Source organism: Abramis brama (assembly GCF_963993115.1).
Source record: "Abramis brama genome assembly, chromosome: 19".
In the NCBI taxonomy this organism is placed as follows: Eukaryota; Metazoa; Chordata; class Actinopteri; order Cypriniformes; family Leuciscidae; genus Abramis; species Abramis brama.
In genome coordinates, this window is record NC_139981.1 from 7,358,908 (window position 1) to 7,385,944 (window position 27,037).

At 38.5% G+C, this 27,037-nt stretch overlaps 1 protein-coding gene across 11 annotated transcripts in view; it reads left to right on the top strand.

Moving 5' to 3' along the window:
• kcnma1a (potassium large conductance calcium-activated channel, subfamily M, alpha member 1a) overlaps window positions 1-21,492 on the top strand; it is a 182,664-nt gene extending 161,172 nt beyond the window's left edge. For 4 of the 11 annotated variants that reach the window (XM_084092677.1, XM_084092681.1, XM_084092680.1 and 1 more), the window contains 11 exons: window positions 771-894; window positions 1,773-1,997; window positions 2,466-2,658; window positions 5,644-5,757; window positions 8,350-8,433; window positions 9,917-10,047; window positions 12,655-12,849; window positions 13,204-13,322; window positions 14,425-14,658; window positions 15,976-16,004; window positions 17,805-18,913. In XM_084092677.1, coding sequence (XP_083948803.1) covers window positions 771-894; window positions 1,773-1,997; window positions 2,466-2,658; window positions 5,644-5,757; window positions 8,350-8,433; window positions 9,917-10,047; window positions 12,655-12,849; window positions 13,204-13,322; window positions 14,425-14,658; window positions 15,976-16,004; window positions 17,805-17,956 — 1,600 coding nt within the window. In that variant the 3' untranslated portion in view covers window positions 17,957-18,913. Of the gene's footprint in view, window positions 1-770; window positions 895-1,772; window positions 1,998-2,465; window positions 2,659-5,643; window positions 5,758-8,349; window positions 8,434-9,916; window positions 10,048-12,654; window positions 12,850-13,203; window positions 13,323-14,424; window positions 14,659-15,975; window positions 16,005-17,804 lie in introns of all 11 variants that reach the window. The other 7 variants (XM_084092683.1, XM_084092684.1, XM_084092685.1 and 4 more) reach the window with 3 other exon arrangements.
• Window positions 21,493-27,037: the final 5,545 nt, after the last annotated feature.

Below are 27,037 nucleotides of genomic sequence, written 5' to 3' on the forward strand. Positions count from 1 at the left end.
ATGTTTTTGACTTGCTATTCATACCAAACATCCATAGACCAGGCATCAAATTAACATGGCCACACATTTGGTTTGTGAATTCTGTTTTTCAGTTGTGTAGTTCAACTACTGAGTTTAGAAAGCTTTCAAGGGAGTTCACTAAAATGAATGTGAGCTGTACCCAAGTGCTGGGACTTCTTTCACGGTCAACATGCCCCTCAGATCAGCTTCAGCAGGGCGCGCTGATATAGGTTAGCCTGTTTAGACGTGACATGCTGCTGAAACATTAATGGTCTTCAGTTTGGGGGAGCAAAATGTGATTGGGCAAATTCCTAAAATATTTAAAGTGCGCCTCTGTTAAAGCTTTTACCGTTGGACGCATCACGTCAGGAGTGATGCGGAGTAAAAGCCGGTAATTGGCGTTCCATTCTGGTGCCACTCAGTCACTGAAGTGCTCTGGCTCCATCTCTTCCACTCCAGTGCTGTCACCGGAGCGGACTTTGATGACTCCGCAGTCTTGGCAGCCCGGAGAGAGCTGCAGTTATGATGGAGTCCAATGCACAAATTCAATCTGACAATGATAAGCCATGTCAGCACAAGGCTGTTTACTGCTTATTTATTGTCGATAGACGTCTATTGAGATGTGCAGAAAGTTTGTCCTTTGACAAATGTCACAATTAAGCCCAGGAGATAAATTCCCACTGTTGCATTTTTACTAACCTGCATTTGCAAATAGGGCCAGCGAACGTGTTTTCTTCTTACACGTTTTCTCCTCCTTATGCTCTTTTCAGACATGACCCTCTGCTCATTCCGGGAAACGAGCAGATTGAGAACATGGATGCTAATGTGAAAAGATACGACTCTACTGGAATGTTTCACTGGTGTCCATCCAAAGAAATTGAGAAGGTCATTCTGGTAGGTATCTTTCTAACTGCAGTGTGTTATAAATCACCTAGTCACAAGAATTTTACCTTTATTGTTTCAGAATTAAGCACATTTTGAGTGCAATCTTAAGAATTGAGAGTGAAATAATACCATATTTACATCATATAATATGATACGATCATGCAATGTTCTTGTAGCACTATGATAGCACTGATTTTGTCCAGTTGAAAACAAACAAAAAAACACAAAAATTGTTCACATCTCATTTCATTATCAATCATGTTCAAATTTAATGCTGAATCCAGCGTTTCAAAAGCAGAAGTATTATTAAATCTCGCATTTATGAAATCTTATTTTACTTACTTTAAGGGAAAACATAATAATATTATGTTCTTTTACACACACAAAACTAAATGAACGTCATATATATGAGAAATAATAATAAAAAAGAAAAATAATAATAAGATTAATAAATAATAAACAATTAATAAAATGTGTATAATTTTTAGTATTATAAATTTGTCATGTAGCACAATTTGAAAATAATTATACAGAAATCACTGATGATTCCTCAAAGTACCCAAGGTCACTCTAGTTTTGAATGTATTTGAGAAGTGTGACATGTTTTGTTTGTGTGTATGTTGTACAGTCAATGGACATTTCATATATTTGCACTTTTAGAGACACAATTACTAGTCAACATTAAATAAATATCTATGAAACTAAAGCCATTGTACATTTTAGAATTGTGCATATGTATGCTCATTATTACAATATGCCATTTTGAGTGGCATTTTCAAGTGCATTATATATTTACCCAGTAATCAAGTGGCAGTATATGAGGTCTTATTCCATTCTTGCTGACGAGATTGTAACTGTCTTGTTTGTTTCTGTCTTTTTCACCACAGACACGCAGCGAGGCCTCCATGACGGTTTTAAGTGGGCATGTAGTAGTCTGTATATTCGGAGATGTCACGTCAGCTCTAGTGGGGCTTCGAAACTTGGTGATGCCTTTGAGAGCAAGCAACTTCCATTACCACGAGCTAAAGCCCATTGTGTTTGTGGGCTCATTAGATTATCTGAGGAGAGAGTGGGAAACCCTTCACAACTTCCCCAAAGTCTCCATCTTACCTGTGAGTATACATGCATTGTAAATGAGCCTAGAGCTTTTACACCTGGAGAAAACAAGCTGTCTAAACGTTATGCATTCATGTGACTCAAGGAGTAAGACCTTATTTTGCAGCAGATGTTCCCTTTTACAAGCTCTTTGCATGGAATAGCGCCACCACAATTTGTTTTCAAGTGTTGATGTTCTGGCGGCAGGTTCCTGTGGGTCGTGTGAATCTCAGGCTTTGCTTCCTGCTCTAGTGCTTGTTAGCATCGCCTTGACTGAGTATGAAAAACGAAGCCAAAAAGCTGCCATCAGCAAAGGCTAGCCTTTAGATTAGACTACATTTCTTCTTCCCTCAGCGCATAGTTAGATCAGCTGAATGTCACTGCCTTTAGAAAAGTAAATACTTGTTAACTAATTTCCCTGAGCTCTGTGCCGTCTTTAATTTGTTTTTCTCTTTCTTACTCTTTTTCCTCTCTCTCCGCTGAAGGGTACGCCATTAAGTCGAGCTGATTTAAGAGCCGTCAACATCAACCTCTGCGACATGTGCGTTATCCTGTCAGCCAATCAGAACAATATCGACGATGCTTCACTGCAGGACAAGGAATGCATCTTGGCGTCTCTTAACATCAAATCTATGCAGTTTGATGACAGCATTGGGGTCTTGCAGGCTAATTCCCAAGGTAAGGAGTGGCCAAGAATACTTCAGCACATAGAGAATACCTCTCAAGAGCTTTAGACTGTGAAACCAGCACTTTATTGTGTGCTTTCAAAGACAACAAGGTCCAATTATATGCCCAAATGGTTTAATAAAACAAGGGGAGGCATGAATTATCAAAGAATAAAAGCACGACTGACATTTCAAATGTTTGTGCATTAGGAAAGACAATTAAACAGTCATTTAGACGCTTTATGCAAACATTAAATGTCTGTGAAACTAAAGACTGTTATACATTGAAGAATTTGGATTCCATGCATATGTATATCCATTATTGGAAAATGCATGCAATTCTGAGCACGTGAATTATATTTTTCCCCTGTATTCAAAGCTCTGAAAAAAAAAACATCCCTAACGTTTTTATGCAGATTGCAAATTTGCCTCCAATTGGTGGACCGCAGCAGATTTGTTTGCCGACAAATTGACTCAAACAGATTGTTTATGCATTCAGATAAACATGTAACCCTCTTGTGCCCATCAGGATTCATCATCATTAAACAGACTGTACAAATCAGCAGCTTCACTCTCTCAGCTGCTCTTCATTACGTAAATTATACACACCGCACAAGCTGGCCCACAACAATTAACATTTCAACCATTATTGAGTATCTACTTTTTGCACAGAAAGATGGATTTAAAGCTTCAAAATGACAGCTTTCAGATTAAATGTGTCCAATATTGTCCCAAAGGCTCGCGCTGAACAGTGTGTAGTGTTGAGGAAGAGCACATCCCTCTGCTATGGATAATAATAGATGGTAATCATACTCTTTGTGCACGTGAAGAAAACGTCATTACCAGGCCTGGAATAAATCTGTTTGAATTGTCTATGCTGATTTTGAGGTATTCTGATTTCAAAGTGGAGTTGAAGTACTTCAACCTTATTAGTGACTGAACGCATAATCAAATTAGCCAAAATATTATGTGTAGAAATTTGTGACTGATTTCTAGTCTGTGCACAAATTCCATGAGTGCTTGGTCATTACTAATCTCTCAATTAGTTTAACTCAACATCTGGCATGATCAACAGCAGAGCAATGTTGTGTAATAAAGATTTATTTAATTAAAACAGTGTATTAGAACATAATTTATCCCGCAATGAACATTTTCTTGTTCTCCGTTTATTCCCAAGTAAACTTTTGCTGCAATAAAAATAACAAATTATTCATGTTTTTTCCCCCCAGATTGTACTTCCAACTTGGCAAATATGTAGTTTTATTATTATTGTTTGTTACATAATTACACATCATGATTAAAGTTTCTTTGATAAAATAAAATAAACCATATAAATGTTTAAAAAAATGAGATACAGGTGTAATAAATTACATCATACATTTACATCATGGTAAATATTCTTGCCCTCAGCTCCTTGCCGTTTCAGTGCGGCTTGTTAAACTTGCACAGAAGGTGTTATTGAATAAATCAGCAAGCCTTTTGCCAGGAGAAAGTACTACACAGGACACTGCTATCAGTGCTTAAGGCGTCTTTGAATAAAGTACACAAAGTCCAGGCTACATAATGCATTACGGTTGAAAACAACAAACTAAAGCAGAATTTATAGCATCACTTTAAGGTCTGAGTGGAGGGCGAATAACTTTATGAAGTGTGATCGATGTGCAACAATAAACACAAAGTTGCACAAGACCAAGTGAGATGTGGTTAGACTTGGTCTTGAAAATTTGCTGGATTACTACTTTTTATTCCACTTTTTAAAAGATATGACCGTTTTAATGTGTTTAAATTCTATTGACATATTCCTGTATAAATATAATCAGAAACTATAACATGCACAATATTTATCTCTTCTGGAAATATTGGAGATGTTCCTCAATACTATTGCTTGACTTCACAACTGTCTTTATCTACTATCACTTAGTATTATCTTTGTTTGGAGTTGCTCGAATATGAATTAATGTTTAGTTTCAGTGGATATTCTGAATATTCTGACCCAAAATTCTGGCACATACAGGCACATACCAGCTGTCTTATTCATTTTTTATAGAGATCAGAATATTTACTTAATATGGTAATGAGAGAATATGACCAAATTCTGATATAATAATAATATTCGTGCATGTATATGCAGTCATTGAATTGAAAAAATACAATCAACAGTACTATCGCTCTTGTGTATCAGCATCCAAATTGCTCTTATTTATAAGCTGAAGCAAATATGTTATTCAGAATGCCAGATGGTTGACTCTGACTGTCACTGCATATCTGATGTCTTCACAATTCACACAACAGGAGACGTGATTATTCTCTGCACATTTAAGACAAAGTCTTAGTCTCTCTCTCTGTTGTGTATTCTTTTGTTAAGAGCTATAAAGAAAGCTAGTCTATTGAACTTCCCCATTGAAAAGGACAACCTCTTGTACAGAATTCTGCAGGCCTTTGAAAACTTCGACCTGAATCTTTTCCCTGCATTATGTGTGTCACTGTAAAAACTATACGCTTGCATTTTTCTCCAGTCGATGGATGTCAAAACAGGGCCAATGCATTATGCATATAGCATTACTGATTTAAAGTGTTTACTTGTCAGCTTGAGGAAATGCAAAAGTGTCAAGTCATGTGAATTCATACTCTTGTCACTCCTGCTTGTATTTCATGGCATTTCGCATAAAAGGTTTTCAGGATCCACTTCACCAGTTTTACGGTAACAAAATGAACAGCATATAAAATTTATACCTGCTGGTTGATGGAAGGCAGCAAATGCTAAATATACCTGAGCTGACCCTTAGAAACGGATGATCTATATTTCACTGTTTTAGACTAGCATGACAGTCCACTTGTATCCTACCACCACAAACTCTACAGTATGTTCAGTACATTTAGAATCGTACAAAGAAAATCTTCAATAATCTAATCTCACCTTTGTAAACCTTTTTTTTTTTTTTTTGCCACTGTAAGCAGAGTAGAGAATTTGACAGTCTCATTCCTCTTTCTCTTCCAGGTTTCACACCTCCGGGGATGGATAGGTCATCTCCAGATAACAGTCCAGTGCACGGCTTAGTGCGGCAGGCATCCGTCACCACGGGATCAAACATCCCGATCATAACTGAACTCGGTGAGACGCAACTGCAGTCATACTGCTGACATGTCAAAGTCAAGTGTGATTAGAATCTAAACTCCCCTATCAAGTCACACTGATGTGTTTCTTATGAAGTATGTGTCTGTGATGTGTGTAATGGCACACCTGAATATTTCACCGACTGGGTCAAAGTCGCGTCCTCGCCAGTTGTGCCTTTAATGCACTGGAAGAGACCTAGACTTACAGGGAGAGAAAAAAAGCATGTAGTAGCAAAATGGATTCATTTATAAATAACAATGAGGGTGGCACTATTCCCATGGTGGGGGGGACTCATGAAAGTTTTAGATCTCAGAGGGCACTAAAGCACCAGAGACCGGCCGCTCCAACTCTCCACTGACCCAATTACAGCGTGTTACACCAGAAAGGCTGCGAAAGAGAATGGGCCTTACAGACACTTAAAACTTCATTCAAAACACGCTCCTCACACATACACATATGTTCTGCTAAGACATACATTAGATCCAGAAGTCCTCCTCCCTGAGGAGTTACAAAGTCCTACATCTGGGACACACAGGGCCTGGTTTACTAATGGTTTGCTGGCATTTCCATATTGGTAGAGGTGAAACAAATAATAATAAAAAATAACTTTATTTTACTTAAGTATAATCATTAGAATCTTATATAAAGGCTCACCATGTCATGTGTCCTTAAAGACATTGACTAATACTTGACAATGACTAATCTAAAAGCTAGAGTTTGACTTTGTGTTGAGAGGATATTTTCAGCCTCTTGACAGTGTCCTTCTGTAACTCAAGAAGCAAATGCTGGATATTCAATCTAATAATAGAAGAATTGTAGACATGCTAAAAGTGTAGTTAACATAAATTGCCACTTGTTTATCGTGATGTGAATTGGTTATTTCTTAAATAAATATTCACATATTGTTTTCCTAAGCTACTCAGATAATCATGGCTAACAGGAAATTTGAAGTGCTCTCAAAATGAACTCAAAATGGAGAAGAGTTATTCTTAAAGCACTAAAAGACCTAAACATTTAGCATTTACGGTAACACTTTATTTTAGTGTCATTTTTACATGTTACATACCGTTACTATAGTAATAATTATAAATAACTAACAAAATTACATGCGATTACTCTTACTCTTAAATCAAACCAAACCTTAACCCTATAGTAAGTACATGTAGTTACTTAATATTGCTCATTACTTAAATGTATACTTACAGTGTAACAACGGCACCTTAAAATAAAGTGTAACTGCATTTACATACTGACTCTGAGGAACAAGTCAGTAACGGAAGTAATGGAATAAAGTTTCCTTGTTACACGTCACATGTAGTTACAATAGTAAATACTATAAATTACATGTAACTAACTTTAAACCACACCTCAATTCTAAACCTAACCTTGTAGTAAGTACATGTCGTTTATTAATACTCAATTTAATTTATAATTGTCAATGGATAATCAATGGATCAAAATCAATGGATAATATATACTACCATTCAAAGGTGGGAGGTTAGGTTGAATTTTTTGTTGTTGAAAGAAATAATTAAAATAATTTGATTTAGCACGGACACATTTAACTGATCAAAAATGACAGTAAAGACTTGTATAATGTTCCAAAGATTTCTATTTCAAATAAATGCTGTTCTTTTGAACTTTCTATTCTTTAAAGTATAAAAGAAAACAAAGATTTCTGAAGGATCGTGTGACACTGAGGGCTGGAGTAATGATGCTGAGTAATGATTCCATTTAGAATAAATTCCATTTTGAAATATATTAAAAATTAAATTTTAAATTGTAATAATATTTAACAGTATTACTGCTTTTACTGTATTTTGATCAAATAAAAGCAGCCTGCAAAACACACACACACACACACACACACACACACACACACACACACACACACACACACACACACACACACACACACGTACGTTGTTGTTATATAATACACTGTGTAAAATGTATGTCTTCTTGTCATCATTATAAATAAATATATGGGCTATCGGCCACTATCTAGAAGTCGGTATCACCATCAGCCATTTAAAGAACTCATATGGATCATCGGTTCAGTGGATCAAACTGATACTGAGGTTTTGCTGTAATAATTTAACTAGAAGTTCTTTGCAGTTAGAATTTTTTTTTGTAAAGGTAGCGTAAAATTCAGTTAAACATAATTCACAGTTACTTTTTTAAACACATCTTTATCAGCAGATTGCCAGCAAACCGGACATATTCAGTTCTCTACACAAGCGAATCATTGACTGTCAGTGGAGCTCCTGGTAAATCAGGCCTGCAGTATCAGTGTTGGAATATGTGCGATTACACATTACACGTTTTTCTGTTCTAAATGGTTCATAGTAATCTTTCCCCTATTTGCAGTGCAGTAGATACCTAAGCTTGCACAACATCCCCGTTATCATGAACAAACACGGCTGAACTGTTCCATGGAGTTCTTACAGAAGCGCTTCATCCTGACGCTGTACCTTTAGATTTCTAATCCCACTCTTGACATGATACTCTCTTTTATGCTTTCTTTTTCTCTGGCTTTGAACTTGTTTCAATAACTGTCTCCCCTCAACACTGTTTTATCATCATTAGCTAAGCCTGGCAAACTACTGCCTTTGGTTTCATTCAGTCAGGAAAAAAACAGTGGAACCAACATACAAATGATAACAGAACTGGGTAAGCTGCGCCTTTGTCCTCCGCTACTCTGATGCACTGCCTCCTTCATCGGCTTGTCTTGATTTCTCTCACTGCAGCTGAGGCCTGCTCCCATGGCATCACTTTGAACACATTTTTATCCTTAGTTCTGGTTGAAATTGACTGTCTTGTTTTGGCCTTTTTAAGGATTTTTTTTCTTTCTTTCTCAGAGGCCTTTGATCATGTGAGTCTGTCCTTGTGGCTGTTTCCATAGCATCTCCCTGCAGTTCAATTCTCTGGCCCGGGCTCCTTTTCATCAGTGGCCTGTCTGAAAGACTGACATTTCTCTTCCTTAGCTCACAGGAAGTCTGGGAAGAAATCAAATTAGAAAAAAAAAACCCATCCAGATCAAACCTTGCTTTAAGCTGTTTATTTTTATTTATTTATTTTGGTGCTGGCCCTAATCTCTGAAGCATAGATTTTGAAAGGGGGTGAAACAAAGATTGTGTGAGGCTGTGTTCAAACCGAACGGGATTTCAGAGCATTGTCTCTATACATTGGCCGCTGAGACCATAAACAATAGCCTTAAAGCAATCTGGCTGCTTCTGCTGTCCAACCAAAGATACCAAGCTGGCTGTTTTATATAAGTGGACCTAAATTCTAGTTCTCTCTTACTCTACAATGGCATTTTGGCAATTGTGCATCACTTAAAGTAATAGTATACCCAAAAAATAACAATTCTTTCATCATTCATAAACCCTCACGTTGTTCCAAACACGTATGACTTTCTTTTTTCCGGTGCAACACAAAAGGAGAAATTTTCCATGCAATTACAATGAATAGGGATTAAGGCTTTCAAGTTCCAAAAAGGATAAAGAAGCTTAATGAGGTTCGGTCATAATACTTGTACACTATATTCCACATCTTCTGAAATCATTCAATAGTTTTGTCTGAGAAACAGATATAAATTTAAGTCATTATCTACCGATAATCTTCCCCTCTTGTGATCTGTTAACGGCTGTGACTAGATCATTGCATCAGATTCATGAGCAAATCGTGCAGATCAGTTTTGAGAAGTAGAACCAAACAAGTCATTGACAAGATCTGACTCAAAAGAACGATCCATTTGTAGATCAAACAGCACGACTTCTCTCGTGAACGTGCCAAGTGTAGTTGGGTTGTAAAAATGTTTTTGTGTGATTAATGATTTAAATTTCAATATTTTTCATAATACACATTTGGAATGACATGAGGATGAGTAATTGAAGACAGAATTTTCATTTCAAGTTGGATTCCACCATTTTTGGGCACTGCATTGTGCAGATATCAATATTTCAATATATATATGTATCTCCAGAATGCATGCCCACTGACGTGCATGCAATTTTTTATTTATTTATGCTCATTGTTTATTTGTATTCATGGACCCATTTACCAATGGTTGGTGAGACACACCACTTCACCATTTGCAGGACATTGGTTGTCTCTTCTGCACAGATGTAAAACTTCTGTCTCTCTACTGCAGTAAATGACTCCAACGTTCAGTTTTTGGACCAAGACGATGATGACGACCCAGATACGGAGCTGTATCTGACCCAACCGTTTGCCTGTGGTACTGCCTTCGCAGTCAGCGTGTTGGACTCCCTGATGAGTGCGGTGAGTTAGTGGCTAAACAGCTGCCACGTTGACACCTATTTACTGATTTGAGTTCCTTTAAACAGATTAGCATACATAAATCCTTTAAATAAGTTATCCCTGCTGAATAAGTCGATTTAGATCCTTTAATTGTGTGAAGGATCCTTCATACTATCTACTAGGCGTCAGATGATCTTTCCGTTTGCATTCAAAAGCAGCCAGTGATTTGGTGAACAAAGCAACCTGTCAAAAGGTGCACAGTCATTTCTCTCCCATCATGGCATGTCATATAGAATTACATGAAGGCATGTCTCACAGCTAATCCTCTGAAATAATGTATAGGAAAGAGACATCCTCCGGCTGTGCAGTGCTTTAGATGTAGGGCTCAGACGTTACCAGTAGGCAGAGGTTGGTAAATGAAATGCCACATTGATCAGACAGCACTGTCAGCAGCGGTGACATCAAAAGGAAAGTTGTTGCCAAGACTCCTCATATAATGTGTCATGAAATAAACTTTCAAGAGTCTTATTAGATCTTTTAACAAGGTAAGTGCTCAAGTTTTCTTTAATGGTATGCCTTGACACGCAAGGTGGGCTGCTTTGGGGTCCAAGAGCTCTAATCTCCTAACAATGTCATCTTGGGTAGATTAGGAAAGATACCTTTTTTCCTTTTCCCCTCATTCTCTCTTCTTCTTTACAGCTTTTACCCCCTCACCACCTACGACCGCTGCTATCCCCTTATCCATATGATGGCTTAATTCCAGTAGCTTTCACTTTGAGTGAAGCTAGAACAAAGCAGCCTTCAAGTGCATTTCACTGTGGACAAAGGTGAAGCCTGCTAATAGACAGCTCTCATCCATCATTGGGCTGAATGCTGCTGTCAGGGGCCCAGAGAGGTGTCACTCTAGCGCAAGCTCACGGCGACACAGCCCTCTGGTGCTCAAACAAACGACCTCATGATCCTAGTAGAATCTTATATTTTTTACACGTTAATCATTCAACAACTTTATCATCAGTGACACTGAAGAACATTTGATGGACAAGATACAGTGGGGTCCACAAGTCAGAGATCGCTTTTAAAGTCTAAGATACAAAATCTTATTTAAACCTTTAATCATTACCAAAAGTTTTTGGATTTAAAACATGTAGAACACACTACTGTCAAAAATTGTGGGGTCAGTGAGAATTAACACTTAGCAAGCACATATTCAAATAATCAAAAGTGACAGTAAAGATATTTACACGAAAGCTACAAAAGCTACTAAATTTCAAATAAATGCTGGTCTTTTGAACTTTGTTCACTGAAAAAATTCTCTCATGGTTTCCACAAAAATATGTTGATAATTAGAAACTATTTTAATTAGAAATTAGAAGACTGGAGTAATGGCTGCTGAAAATTCAGCTTTATGAATGACATTTTATTATTATAATGTTATTATAAACATTGTATTAATATTTCACAATATTAATGTTTTACTGTTTTTGGTCAAATTCTCTTTCAACTTCTTTTAAAAACATAAAAACTCTTACCACCCCCAAACTGTAGTGTATAAATGAAATGAAGTGAATAATAAATATTTGTAGGTCACTAATCAATTTGTAACATTGACCATGTTAACCAATGCCAGATATCATGAATCATCAGTTTTTAATTAAACATATGGGGCCTCATTTATAAAATGTTGCATAGAAAACGTAGTCTGGCTCTCGCCAGACCAAGCTCAATCTTTTAAGATTGAACATTAGTCTGGGGAGTCTGCTCTGTATTTTGAGGCGCAATACTGGACAAAAATCGCTCGATGCCAAAAAACATGAAAGTGAGTGGTATTTATACCCACTCGAGCGATTTGTTTGCTAAACTAAAGTAGCCATTGAGCATCGTCGAGAGGTTAAAAGGAATTGGATTGGATTAAACCCGCCAATAGCGTGCCAGGTGGATAAGCCAGTTTGTGATTGGTCCCCGCAAATTTGTAACGGAAGCAGGATAGAAGATTGTACAGGTTTCTAGCCTGAGCTGCAGGGTGAAATCAAATCGCCGACAGATCGGGCTGGGTTTACCCAGTCTATAGAAACCGTCCTACATTTGTTTTTGCGATCATTTCTCAAATATGCGTACTTGAGATTCAGAGAACGAACCTCTCTTCCAGATGTGAAATTTATAAATCGCAAATGATCTTGAAATTGTGCGCAGCTGAATGGCTTCAGATCTCTGAATCTAACTATTTCTCTCAAACTGTTAGAAAAATGCACCAGTGGTCTCAGACCTCTGGACTCCACTGTACAAGAAAAATGTCCACGACTTGTTGTGTTATCTATTCTTCATTGTATCTAATCTACAATTAGCAACAATAATGATAATTAAAATGTCCTCGTGTGCAAAACGCTCCCCTGTTAAGCGTGGCTGGTGTTACCAAAATGAATGTGCATGGGGAGGAGACGACGACAACAACAACAACAACAACAGCTGGCGTAATTGCATTCCCGTGTCTCTTCCCTTCCCAGGGAGTGAAATGCGAAAAGACAGATCAGGGTCTAGATAACAGTGCTCAGGACAGCTCCAAATTCCTGACTGTCTTGAGTTGTGACTCTAATGGTGCTCACGTCCGGATCCTCTTCTTTATCTTGGCAGACATACTTCAATGATAATATCCTCACCCTGATCCGGACGCTGGTCACGGGAGGCGCCACTCCGGAGCTGGAGGGCCTGTTGGCTGAGGAGAACGCGCTGAGAGGTGGCTACAGCACGCCACAGACGCTGGCTAACAGGGACAGGTGTCGGGTCGCCCAGCTGGCCCTATACGATGGGCCCTTCGCAGACTTGGGGGTAAGTGGATGGTTAAGAGGAGCTGACAAGTTTTGGCACTTTGCCCAACAGGGCTCGTTCCCCGTCCGACGCCTCCCCTGCCCGCTAATACAAAGTGAACGAGCTGAATACGCAAAGTCTGTGGGTGAAAAATAATGTTGCCTTAAATCATAATATTTCTGTATCCAAGTAAGAATGCAACACATTTCATTATAGCAGTGTAGACATTGTACTAGGATACAAATGCTGAGAATGAGACAAACAACACTTGCTCTTGCACTTGCTGAAGTTGCTTTTGTCATGCCTGAAATAAGCATAAGTTGATTTAAATGTTATGAATGAACACTTAAAGTACTATTTTGTGTTCTTTTTCAGGATGGTGGTTGCTATGGAGACTTATTTTGTAAAGCATTAAAAACGTACAACATGCTGTGCTTTGGAATCTATAGATTGCGAGATGCACATTTAGGTGCACCAAGCCAGTGCACAAAAAGGTGAGCTATCCATTTTACCTATTAACCTCGGTGTCAGTAGTTTTAGTCCTTTATTTCACTAGGCTTGTAATCCAGCTTTAGTGAAGCCTACATTATTCCTATAAACTCAGTTCCAGCACCTAGTGAGCTCCCTACCTAGGCAACATAGAAGAACACCTGACACAAATCTTCACAAGATTATGCTTGCTTATAAGATACACAATTTTTTTTTTTTTTTTTTTTAAAGAAATCAATCATTTTATTCAGCAAGGACACATACAATTGTTCAAAAGTGACAATAAAGACATTTACAATAGCCTCTTTTCCACCATTGTGCCAAACTGTTCTCATTGCTTAACTGTTCTAGTCCGTGCTGATCCGGCCCAGCCAGTGCAGATATGGTTTCATTTTCCACTGTGGAGCTGATAACAGAGCTCTTTGTAGCAGAAGAGTTTACTGAGGAATGAGATGTATAAGGCTGATGCGACATGGAGGATGATCAGAAACGTATTTTATTCACTTGTGTTTACTTAGCTTAAATAGCACGCTTACCCAGCTACTGAGAATCAGTAGAAGATTCAGATAAATGCTGTTTCTATTCTTCAAAGAATCTCTTCAAAAATGTATCTCAGTTTCCAACTAAATATTAAGCAGCACAGCTGTTTTTAACATTGACAATAATAAGAAATGTTTCATAAGCACCTATATTAGAATGAAATCTGAAGGATCATGTGACACTGAAGACTGGAGTAATGATGCTGAAAATTCAGCTTTACCGTCACAGGAATACTTTACATTATAGAATATATTCAAATAGTTTGATAGTATCTGATAGTCGTGAGTCTATGGTCTACGTATATGGTCTTTCTTTCTTTCTTTCTTTCTTTCTTTCTTTCTTTCTTTCTTTCTTTCTTTCTTTTCTGTTTTTTCTTTATCCACACAAAGCTGGAGTAGGATAAAGTTGTTGTTTTTTAAAAATACACACTTAATATTTAAACCTGTTTAATATTATTGTAAGTGCAAAAAGGCAAACATCATAAAATTAAAAATAAAAACAAGTGAACTAAATGCTTTATTTCCTCCTACATGATATCCCTGAAGTGTCATTTTTCCATGTGCACAGATATGTCATCACAAACCCGCCTTATGAGTTTGAGCTGGTGCCCACGGACCTGATATTCTGTCTGATGCAGTTCGACCACAACGCGGGCCAGTCCCGAGCAAGCCTGTCCCACTCCTCCCATTCCTCTCATTCATCCAGCAAGAAGAGTTCGTCTGTTCACTCCATCCCCGCCACGAACCGACAGAACCGCAGCAGCAAAGCACGTGAAGCCCGTGAAGCCCGTGACAAACAGAAGTAAGTTGGCCTTTATTTCTCTTTTTAACCCAGTAGAGTGTGTATGTGTGCGTTTGTTAACTTTTGTGGTTTTAGCACACTTCGTACAAAAAGGACGTGTGTGTGAGTGTGTGTGTGCGTGTGTGTGTGTGTGCGTTTGTACCCAGCGTTTGTTGTACTGTTTGTGAGTTTGCTTCATTGTAATGTGCATGTGGCCCTTGCCTTGACCACACACTGAGCTCTAAGACCATTTGATCATCGCCACATCGCCAGGACCATGCCAGCATCAGTCTGCATATCGCTGCTGCACTTTTACAGACACAATCAACCTAATTTTGGAATGTTAACTATATGAATGATTAATAATGGTATGAAATTTGCAGGTCCAATGCAGACCTCTAGAAAATTTTAGTTAATATTCATTATTAAGCTTAATTGTGTATACTGTAGTTAATATGGATTATTTTGTGTGAGGAAACAGCATTAATTCATGTCTTGCATTTCTGTTTGTCCAATCATTGTTGTGTGTTTGTGTGTGTGAGAACTGCAAATTGCATCATCATGTTTTTATTCTGTGCTTATTTTTAGTTATGCTCTAGTGATTTTATTTTAATGTTCCAGGTAGGGTATAGAGCCATTATCATAGCATAAATAGTTTCACACCATCCCTACATGCCTTGCAGGTACAGAAACCCTTATGGTGTGTATTTCTCGTGGCATTTTGGATCATTTAATTGTGGATCATTTAAAATGTACTGTTTTGAAATCTTTATCATCTACATATACAGTCTTCGTGAAGCTGTTGTTGAGACTTGTCTCTCACCAGAATGGAGGAGCTGCAAGGCATTATGGGATGCTGTAAAACCCTGCATTGATTTCAGTGCCTGTTACGATGCGTGCCCTAAAAGTTGTAATTCAACAAGATTTAGAGTTTGTAATATATTCCCCCTGTGAGAGAAAAAAGTAGGTTATATTAGTTAATATTTGAGATTTGAGATGCAAATGTTCTTTTAAAGAGTTTTACAGTACTATCTGGATAAAATTTGATTACTTTAGATCTATTGTTTTCTTTATTACTAGCTACAAAAATTAAGAAGTTTAAAAAAGTATTTTGAATAGTTTGTAAATCTTAAATACTGAATTTATATTTTAAGTAGCATTTTAGTTTTAGTTTTTTTAAGAATCATTCCCCATTAGTGTAAAATAAAGAAGATGGTTATGATTTTTTTAAATTTACAATATGTTAACCAGACTAAAAATGTAGACATATGATGTCAGTTATTCTGTTACTTGCCTTAAACACTGTAAAACTTACATAGACCACTTTTTTTTCTAAAGTGCAACAAGGATGAATAGAATGGGCCCAGGTATGCAAGTTAATGATTCTGCATGATACAGCACCTGTTGTGGGATCTTTTAATCATAACTTTGTCCTTTGTGGAGCACTGTTATGAGAGGGGATTTTGATTTTACTTTCCAAGAAAATCATGCCTACTTTTCACCTTTGCTTTCTAACTGAAAGCAAATGGCTGCTGCTACTGCCTAACTCTTGTCATGCTCAGGACCATCCCAGCATTGCATGCGGTTGACTATCATCCTCTCTCTATACCTCCGTCCATCTGATAGGTTCCAGTGATCTCTCTCAGTAGTCCCCTTGACTTATTTCAGTTCCTCTTGTTCATTTACCTCTCATTAGGTTTTTCTTTCTTTCTTTCTCTAAGACAAACTGCATTGTGTGAGAGGTCAGTGTGTCTGCACATTGTTTCTGCAGGTAGTTCCTCAAAATGTATTTGTTTGTTACGTCATCCAATTAAAAAAATGGTATTTGGAAAATATACATATAATATAATCTGAATCATTTTCAAAGCCGTTCAATTAAATCCTATAATGAACTGATTAATAATAGTTACATAAAAAGCTTAACATATGTAAATATAACTAGTTAAATCTGAATGTTTATTAAATGTAAAATTCTTGTTCAAATTTATTGCAAAGATTCACAAAACATGTATTTTGTATAATATTTGCTAAAAAAAAATGCATTATCTATTGATAGTGTTGACAGTAGATATTTCTTCTGATTTGAAAATTTGAATAAATATTGTGTGAAATACATGTTCATTTCAATTAATTTTTAATTTTTAATTAATTTTCTATCATTAAATGTATTTAGATTTTGTTTTACAAATGATCAATCTGCAATCTCCAGATATTGGTTGATTAACCTGTCTGCACAATATTGTTAATTGTTAATGATGCATTGGTGGCTTTTGTCATATTTGCAGCTTTGCTATATTCCTAATAACATCTTTTAATGGAAGTAAGATTACTATACAGTACAACCTGAAAAACATAGTTTTGGTCCGTTAAAAAAGTTCCCCACTCAAACCAGGCGAAAGTGGTTTCACGTTCCGCTCTCAGCCTAAATTCACCTCAAATATCCGTGTGAGAGGGGAACCATGATGAGAGTCCCTGTGCTGCTGAAATTGGCTCTTTTAACCCTTGCGGAGCCACAGGATGTCTCGAGGCGATGTAAGTTCCAGCATCAGTAGTAAACTCAGGGGAACGGAGCGAGGTGGCTGACTCCTTGCACCACCTCAGGCACAGCTCCACTTACATCAAACGACTTCGCCGTGACACTCTTCCCCCCGTGGCCCGTCGCAGCCTGACACTCCAAGGTGTGCAGCACATTTCAAGTTGGAGGAATAGTTGGAAATGTTGGAGTGCTGGAAAATGACACCGCCTAGGAGAATGTGAATATGATGAGGACAGATGCTGGCCCTGCGCGTTGCTTAAGTCCTTGTAGAAAACATTTCAGAATAAAACACCTAATTTCAAAGACCAGATCACGTGAAAACTGGTACGTGGTACACGGCTTGATAGGGTCATTCCTTTTGGCTACAATACACCCTTGTTTGAGGGCTGTAAATGCTTTTACATACCGTACATTTTGCTGCCTGATGAAATCCAGATCCAACAATGTGTGTTTCACCCTGTGTCTTTCTGAATGTGAATTAAAGTTCATGTATAGAGAGAGAAAGAGAGCGTGGTATTCTTTTTTTTCTTTTTCTTTTAAAGAAAGAATGATGCATGACATTGCTTTAAAGATCTGATATTAACACTGTTTCTCTCGCCTTCTGCTTCTCTCCCGCCTGGCTGTCTCACAGAAAAGAGATGGTTTACAGATGAAGCAGAAAATGCATACCCAAGGAACATTCAAATCAAGCCCATGAGCACTCACATGGCCAACCAAGTAAATCAGTACAAATCCACTAGCAGTCTGATTCCACCTATTCGAGAAGTTGAAGATGAATGTTGAACGAATCCCCGGCCTTTACCATCACAGAGGGACTTGGGTCATCCTGCTGTAAAAGATGAGCGCTAATTGCGAAATGATGACTGTTGATGATGGAGACACATTGTCCTTCCCTTGTTCGACTCAAGGGTCTGAAGCGATCGAGAACTGGAAAGGACTTCCTATGTGTATACCTTTAATGTTACTTCCATACTTTTATATATGTATACATAGTGATGTACATAATGACAATCAAGTAAGGATTGTACAGCCCCCTAGCACTTTTTGAAATTATGTTAACAGGCAAACAAAAGAAGAAAACAAATAGTACTTCCTGTGATTCTTTGCAATATCTCACCTCTGCCGTGACCTGACTCCATGCAGAGGGTGCTATAATGGAGGATGAGGGTCACTGTCGTTCACTTCATCCAAACACTACCCAAAGATTAGCCCCACCGATTGAGTTGCGTATCTGTCGTCCATTTCATTTTGCACTACCGCGTAATAACTCAACTCAAGCACTGCTCACAGAAGAGTCAAAGCTTACCCTCGGTTCTCCTCTGAGTTTGGGCTGAAGTCACAGGCTGAGGCTGTTAAACGAATGGCTTTGTTCAAGGAAACGGGTGTTTGCGTGACTTTATTCATGCATGGTGTGTGCCGAAAGCTGCCTGAACGTTTGGCTCAGGAAAGGATGCCCATTTGCATCCCTACAGACTTAGGCACGTATACAGATGGAAACGTTTGCTGTACCTAATGCAAATGGTCGTCCCCAACGTAGCTCTTCGGAATTGGCAATACATTGAGGATATGCACTACTTCTGTTGATGTCTTTCCATCATACATGACTGTTGATGTGGGAAACTGTCTGTGATCGAGGCTTATAACATGTTTGTTTGCGTCTGCGGCTCTGCTATTAATACAACTGAATGAAACACTACTGTCACCTGCTGATAATTCAACAATGATTGAGCTTTTACGCTGAAATAAAAAAAATATACAATTGAAAATGCCACATATTGCGAAAAGTGGGCATCATTGGTTCCTCCTTTGGGTGTAGCCACTGCCTGACACAGGGTTGGCACAGGGGCTGAAAAGTGCTTGGATGTTCCCTGTGACCAACTGTGATGCCTTAAACTCTAGACCGAATGCATAAGCTCAATCATAATGTTCAATTATCAGTCAAAGTTGTAACTTGTGGATGATTCTTGCTGTGGACTGAATGCATTTGAACGTCACTCACTTCTATCTAGGCTACACGACTAAGTTGTACCTTTAAAGTAGAACGTATACTGATACATATGCTTCACAGACCTTTGAACTTTGCTTCAAGTGCTCTGTCAGATTTATACATAAGTACATACTTATTTTTTATCCATGAGCGTAATCATTTTGTACTTATTTTTATACATATCAGAGAACTTTATTTCTAAATGTATCTTAAAGATATCGTAATAGCTACAGTGCACAGCAGTTCAGTTTTACCCCTGACAACACAACATATCACATACCATCAACTGGGACACGTCAAACATCTGTGAACCCGATTCAAAACGGTACAATTTCAGCTTTCCATCTGGAGTGCTCTTTGATACTCACATGGGCTGCTTTGAAGGACTTTGAGCTCTACTACTAAAACAGCATATATGCTTTCATTTTCATAAGCTAACAGAGATGAAAACCCATATATTGAATGACTGATGACACTTTTCTGTAATTCCAGGTAAAGCGATGTTGATCCTCAGACAGACATGAACTCAGAGATGTGCATGAGGAGGGGCTCTGCTCTTTCTGTAATGAGGGTAGAGTTATAGTGATATTAGCCATGTTTGACCTAAATTAGGTCTCTGTAAAGAGAAGAGCATGCTGAAGCACTTGTGCAAACGTAATTTGATCAGATCAGCAGTGAGCTAATAGCCATATGATTGTAGATGCAAGAAAAGAGACATTAGCACATGTCCACCCATTGAGCAAAAGAATATAAATCTGGTGTATAAATTCTGCCCGTTCTAGTCCACATTTATTTTCTCAAGTAAAAGGATCTCAGCTTTATTGTTTGTCTATTGGACAATTAGGCTTGGTCCTGAAGTGATTTTCTGAATTGTGATTACATTGGTGTTACACTTTGTAGCAAGTAGATTTCTTAATAAATGAATAAAAAAAGAATAATACTAATGTGAGTAAACTGTATGTATAATTGGATTGTCAACATACTTGCTAGCCTGAAAAAAAAAAGGAATCCATTGGAGTTAAATGTCCAATTTTTTTTAAATATTTTTTTCTTCTATGTAAGGTCCTTTTCCTGTAATGAAACTACAAAGGCAGATGGCGCAGTAAAGACAGCAGGTTTCATTTGATGAGAAAAGTGTAGATGCACGTTGAGGGAAGCAGAAAGCAAACTAGCTCTTTCTTCTCGAGGATTATTAACCATCAGGTTTTAACATTCCATTTTGTCATCAGCATTTCAATCCATTACAATCACATATAGTCAAACCTGGTTTGTTTACAGACCTTTTTCTTTCTTTCAACACACATACTCAGGTAGCAATCCTGATGACAAAGCTACAAAATAAAGCTGGCTTACATTTTCTTGTGTTACCTTTTGTAGTATGAGGTGATACTGATATTTTCTTCTCCACTGCAACAAATGTGCAATGTTTTAGTATCATGCAATTTATTTGTACATCTTGTGAAGATACTACAGTGTACACATATCTCAGTTTCTACAGTGCCATGAAATGTATCTGTCTACCAGCATCAGTCAGTCATTGGTTTGTAACAGTGGATGAATATTGTGGCATCTAATACTGGCATGGAGAACATCCAAGCCATCCTTGCCTCCATGCCAGGACAGTGCCAGGCAGTGCAGGAAAAAACCAAAGGAGGAACGGCGTAAGACCCACTAGAGCGAAAAGTGGCATTCAAACAGGCATATGACATATGTGCCTATACAAGCTGCTGAAATCCAAGCACCTTGGTTATTGATACTGTAAAAGTCAAAAAAAGGGGACAGCCATGGCTGAAGGATGCTGGGTAGAAATGACTATAATGTTTAGTTCGATCACCTGTCATTGTATTCAAGAGTGTTCTAATTAAAGTAACATATAAAGCAACCTTACTGATGTGCTATGTAATACACAACTGTCATATTTTGGCTATTTTATTCTACTGTAAAGGACAGATTTAAGTTTTAGAAACTGTATAAAGAAAATACACTGTAACAGAATAAATACTTGGAGGGGAATTAAGTCTTAACATGCTGAACTTGCATATGGATTACTGTTTTGTTGCTGTCTTTTCTTCCACTTCAATAAATAATCAAAACATCCATATATACATGTAATTATTGGCATATTCATTACAGGATAAAGGAGTTTCTCATAGCAGAATATGACTGATTTGACTACCAGACGTGAAGAAATTGATGGTGCTGAAGCTGATCTACCTGACTGTCAAATATAACCTGCTGATAAACATACTGTCTTGTACAAAAAGTTTGTACATAAATTGTACATGGTTTCTTTTTGTATTTTCTCAATTAAAATTGATGTATTTGTGTTCTACAGGTGACTGGTATATTGCGTCATTACTTGATTTACACTCGAAATTAGGCGATCCGTCTTTGACAAATGGACATTGTTACAATCCAAAAATATGTGGTGATGTAGGAAACGGGGTGTACTGGATGCAGAGAACACACCTTTTCCCAAACATCTGCTAACATAAAAAAAAAAAGTGCTTACAATGACGGATAACCCCTCTCACAATTTAATTACTGCACACATCGCCTACATAAGAATGTGAGGATTTCAATTCCAAGTCATTTTATATCTACAAAGACACACTTTTATAGTTACAAAACGTGTTCCCCTCAATCTATGATTATGAAAAAACTATGAGTGTTATCAAACCTTTCATTAGTCTGATCTTACGTGCCTTGTCTTTTGAAAACTACAGATTTGAGTTCGACCCACCAAGCCAAAATAAAGAGGAGGAAGCAGAACAGATGTTGGCTGCGCTCCTGATTTGTAGGCTGATAAGGGTGGCACCCTGTAGGTTTAAATTTATGGCTTGTTAGTATGGACTGGCCCCTTTGTGAGATGTTTTCAAAATGATTGATTTACAATAAAGTGGCTCCCTGTGTGTGCACGCAAGCTGAACTGATTCAGATCGATTCGAGTGAAATTGATTGATCAGCCATTTAACTTGGCAGTATGTTTACTGAACGAAACCATGCAAGACTTATTCTCCCAGTCTCTTACAATAAAACAGAAACAAGCCACATATCACAACCAAAACTATACTGCTATCTATACTGCTTCTAACCACTTCATATTTTGTTAATATCTAAAATGTATTAATAAATGGCAATAAAATAATCAGCTCCCACTTGGGTACAAACACACAGTACTTAGTGTTATTTGCGCTTATGTATAAAGTGGGTCCAAAATGTCTGACCTGGGTTTGTTGTGAATGAATGAATGAATGAATGAATGAGGCATTTATTTAGCGCTTTCAAATGTACTACTGTACACCCAAAGCGCTTAACAATCATGTCGGGGTCTCTCCTCAACCACCACCAGTGTCAGCATCCACTTGGATGATGTGACGGTAGCCACAGTACAACGGTGCCAGTGCGCTCACCACACACCAGCTACAGGTGGAGAGGAGAGAGAGTGATAGAGCCAATTCAGTGGATGGAGATTATTAGGAGGCCATGATTGGCAAGGGCCATTGGAGGGAATGTGGCCAGGGTACCAGGGTTACACCCCTACTCTACGAGAAGTGCCATGGGATTTTTAATGACCACAGAGAGTCAGGACCTCGGCTTTACGTCTCATCCGAAGGACGGTGCTCTTTTGACAGTATAGTGTCCCCGTCACTACACTGGGGTGTTAGGACCCACACAGACCACAGGGTGAGCACCCCTGCTGTCCTCACTAACACCTCTTCCAGCAGCAACCTGGTTTTCTCAGGAGGTCTCCCATCCAGGTACTGACCAGGCTCAGCCCTGCTTAGCTTCAGTGGGCAACCAGTCTTGGGCTACAGGGTGATATGGCTGCTGGTTGTATACTAGCCTACTGCATTAACAGCTGTACTTTTTTTTTAAGCATTACAAACCAACAGTAAGGACCAATGATTTGTAATACAGAAACTCACTCCTGTCCGTTTGACCTCTCTCCATCTCCCTTGCCTGCTCCCAAGCCCTCATCTCTTTGCCGAGACAAAGCACTCTTGTTTTCAGCTCACAAATCATCCCGCCATGGACACTTCATGCTGTCCTTTGGATAATTGTGGATGAAAACAGCCCCCTACAATCTCACCTTGGGATGTAGTGGCCCCATCATGCTGCTTATTAACGATTTTACACGGTGAGTCACGGCTCCAGGCCTGTCAGTACGCCAGTAATATTTACTGTCTGACACATGGGCTGTGGGGGAGATTGGGAAGGAGGCGGAGGGGTGGAGGGCGGACGGGCTGATTACACTCATCCTCCTGACAGCGTCCTCATCCCTGGATCCTTCCCCAAATATACTCATAAGAACATCTCGGGTGCCGCCGTAAGGCTGCTTATTATGAATTAAAGCATAACACACACGTTATTGAAATGCAGAGAGGTGGTCGGAGTTTCGTCTCATCAGGGCTGAGGCTTCAACAATCAAAGCCGACGAGGTCGGGCGTAGGTGGGTATTTTCCCACATGAATACATTCGAGTGGCCATTATGGGCCATTTAGCAAATCAATAGGTGCTAAAATCAAAAACAATTTTCTGGGTGGATTGTCAGTGGAGAACGTGAAAGTGAGAAATTTCTAATATTGAACACTTAACAATCAATGTGTTGCACACTTGATGGGGTTTGTTTTCAACATGACAATTTTTTTTCTTCTAGCGAGAATCCTACTATTATTCGTCAAAGTCACCCCTCGGATCGGATATTGACTCAAAACGCCGTCTCTCCAGGAGTCCTTCGCGTGTCTCGGACAGACAGCAGTCAGAAGGAGGAGTAGCTATCACCGTGGCAACACACCCCCATCCACGGCGACCCCCCTCGAGTCACATTCGACATCATCTTTAGGAGCCCTCCAAGGCCCCAGCTTGGCCATGATAATAGTTTCCATGACGATGCAGCATGCTCAGTGCATCAGTGCCAGCTCAGATAAACAGTGATCCTTTACAAAAACAAGAAGGTCATTACGGCAGCTTGTCAAATCAATGCTGAGAGTGTCCCGGCTGATTAAGCCATCCTCTCTCAGCTCTGACACCGTGTCAATAGTGCCGCGCCGTCTGAGCACGGCCAGATGATTGGAGTGAAATGCCCATCAGTCAGAGAGCTGAGCCGGACTAATGATTCCCTGTGCTGCCTATTAGAGCTACATGACAACTCAATCCTGCACTAGAGAGAGAGAGAGAGAGAGAGAGAGAGAGAGAGAGAGAGAAAAGAGCGAAAGGAAAACAGTGACCTTGTTGCATTATTTGAAGCTGAATTAAATTGGCAGCAGCAGTTAATCTTTACCTGAGGCGATTAACAGAATTTAAGAGGAACAACAAAAGCACGGCGCATTTGCCATTTTTTGCTTTCTCTTACTGACATTTTGATTTCCTTCTCCATCCATTCTTCTGGAAGATGATGATTTATCATTAAGGGAACAGGAGAGAGGGGAGGATCCTCTACATCATAAATCGCTAGCATAAAATATGCTCTCGGTTCGCTCTTTTAATTTGTTTTAGCGTGCATCTCTCCCTGGCCCTGTGGTGAGATTTGTGTAAGCCTCATCCAATTGACTTATCCATTTTGTCAGCTGGGATTCATCCCCCTGTGCCCTGCTGGTTACTGCAATGCTGAGCTGGTGGAGTCGACTGGTGGTCTGTGCAAATGTGTGCGATCAGATAGCTGAAATCGCACGGCATTAAGCTCTCTCGCTTGGGAGCTGCCTAATTGCTTAGTGTTAATAGAGCGCACTTATACTCACTAATCTTGATTTACTTTTTATCAGACAAGAAGACTGAGATTGAGCATGTACACAAAAGTCAATGATCTCCCGGATTATTGAAAAAGAAGTCTCGAAGAACAATTATTTCACTTCAGGCACACATTTTCAGCTGAAGTGGTATATTTGACCAGTCTGTTCTTAAAAATGGGTCATTGGCACAAAGCATAACACGTCAACTTTCCAAAAGTATTCCATTTTAAACAGTATTTTGGTCCTTATTTTACAATTAATAAGCATAAATAAATATGACCTTATATTAAATGTGATACTACATGGAATTATTAAAGGTAGGGTTACAATTTTTGGAGAGGCTGCAACAGCGGGCAAGCTTTGAAAAGCATAAGATCCCACCCTCCCTTCAGAGTGTCTCCAAAGCCATGCCTCCTTCGAAACACATGAACGCGTACAGCAGGGAGCAAACAAAAGCATCACGAGAGACGGCGTTAAACTACCTCATGTCTCAAAGCACATAACATTACAATAATAATGAACGTAAACAACTTAAAGAGCTCTAATTGTGCCACGTGACTGCTGCAGATTCATTTCGCCGTTGACAGTGTTGCCATTGAAACACATAAATTCGAGTCACGAACCGCTCCAAATATAACGTCACAAGCTTCCATCTCTTCCAAATTACAGTAGTTATGGTGTGAACGCAGCATAAGCTTGTGGTTTTGGTTCAGGAGGAACTGTAAAAGGTGGCTGCTGTTTTCGTTTGCGGTGTTCAGTGACTGACGTCTGTCTAACTCTACATAGCATGAAATGCACTGATGATGTGTGATGTCTGCGCGGAGGTATGGAAATACATACGTTGACAGGCAGACATCGTATCATTGCATTCGGATTGAATTCAATGTTTGGACGAACATTTTGTGGTCCTATGCCTTCCACAGACGATATATCCATATATATAGATATAGATAGAGATATAGATATAGATATAGACCACTTAGTGATTGCTATCAGGATGTGAAGAGACTTTCAACCAGCATAACATATCGCCTATCCTGCCTTTAAATGAAATAATTGTAGAATACAAATCCTTGTACATCCTCACCACTGGACCATATGAAATGAACTGGAACAAAACAGGACAACAATCTAAATGGTGAAAAGTTGAAGCACTTTTCATTATCCATTCATTCAGTTTTTAAATATATTAAAATCTTTGTTGAATAAAAAAGGGGAAAATAAATGTCATGTAAATGCAAATAATATATATATATATATATAATCTACATTTGTATAAATAGATGGATTTTTTGTTGTTGACATGTAATCATTTTTAATTACTTCAATAGATTAATTTGTCACGAATGTATACAAATGACAATAAAAAAATGGAAGGCTAGAAAACAACAACAACAAAAATATTATCTTGTTGTTGAAATTTAATGTTTTAACATTGATTCAGTATGAGTTGAAAATGGCATTATTTGGGATTTACCTGTCAATGGAACTAATAAAACAACATGTTACAGGTCATGTGAAAACTCTTAAGCATGTGGATGTTTGGCCATGAAATTACACTCAGAAGTTATTATGCTCAAAACAAATTAATGTTGATGATGGGTATAAATAAAGCCATGCCGTTATTTATACACGCCTGGCCTATCATTTGCTAATATTACAAGATTTCTCTCAGCATGAAGACTGGGAGGAAAATCATGACTAATTTAACATGACATCAAAAATCGCCTCTCCTCTCAACAAATGTTTGTTGGCAATGGTCAATCAAGCTCTTTCTCCACATGCATTAGTCTGCCTGTCTACATGTGAAACAGCAGCGAGAAAACAAATCCACAGGGAGTAATGTAATTGTCTTGTAGAGCAAGCTTTCCTGAACACAATCTGAAGAGAAAATGTGTAAGCCGTGTGTGTGCTTCCAATTCTCTCCCTACCAGCGCTGTGTCATTAATAATATGTTATTGAGAAAACACAAACACACACACTTCAGCATGGATAGAAACCCATTACCTTGATTTCTCTCTGCAGCTTCACCCTGTAACGTGTGATATTTACAACAATATTAATTGTCACTGCATGCATGAAGATAAATGAGAGGAAATATCATGTCATAAGTAGTTAAACATGAGTAAAGAAAAATAAAATGAA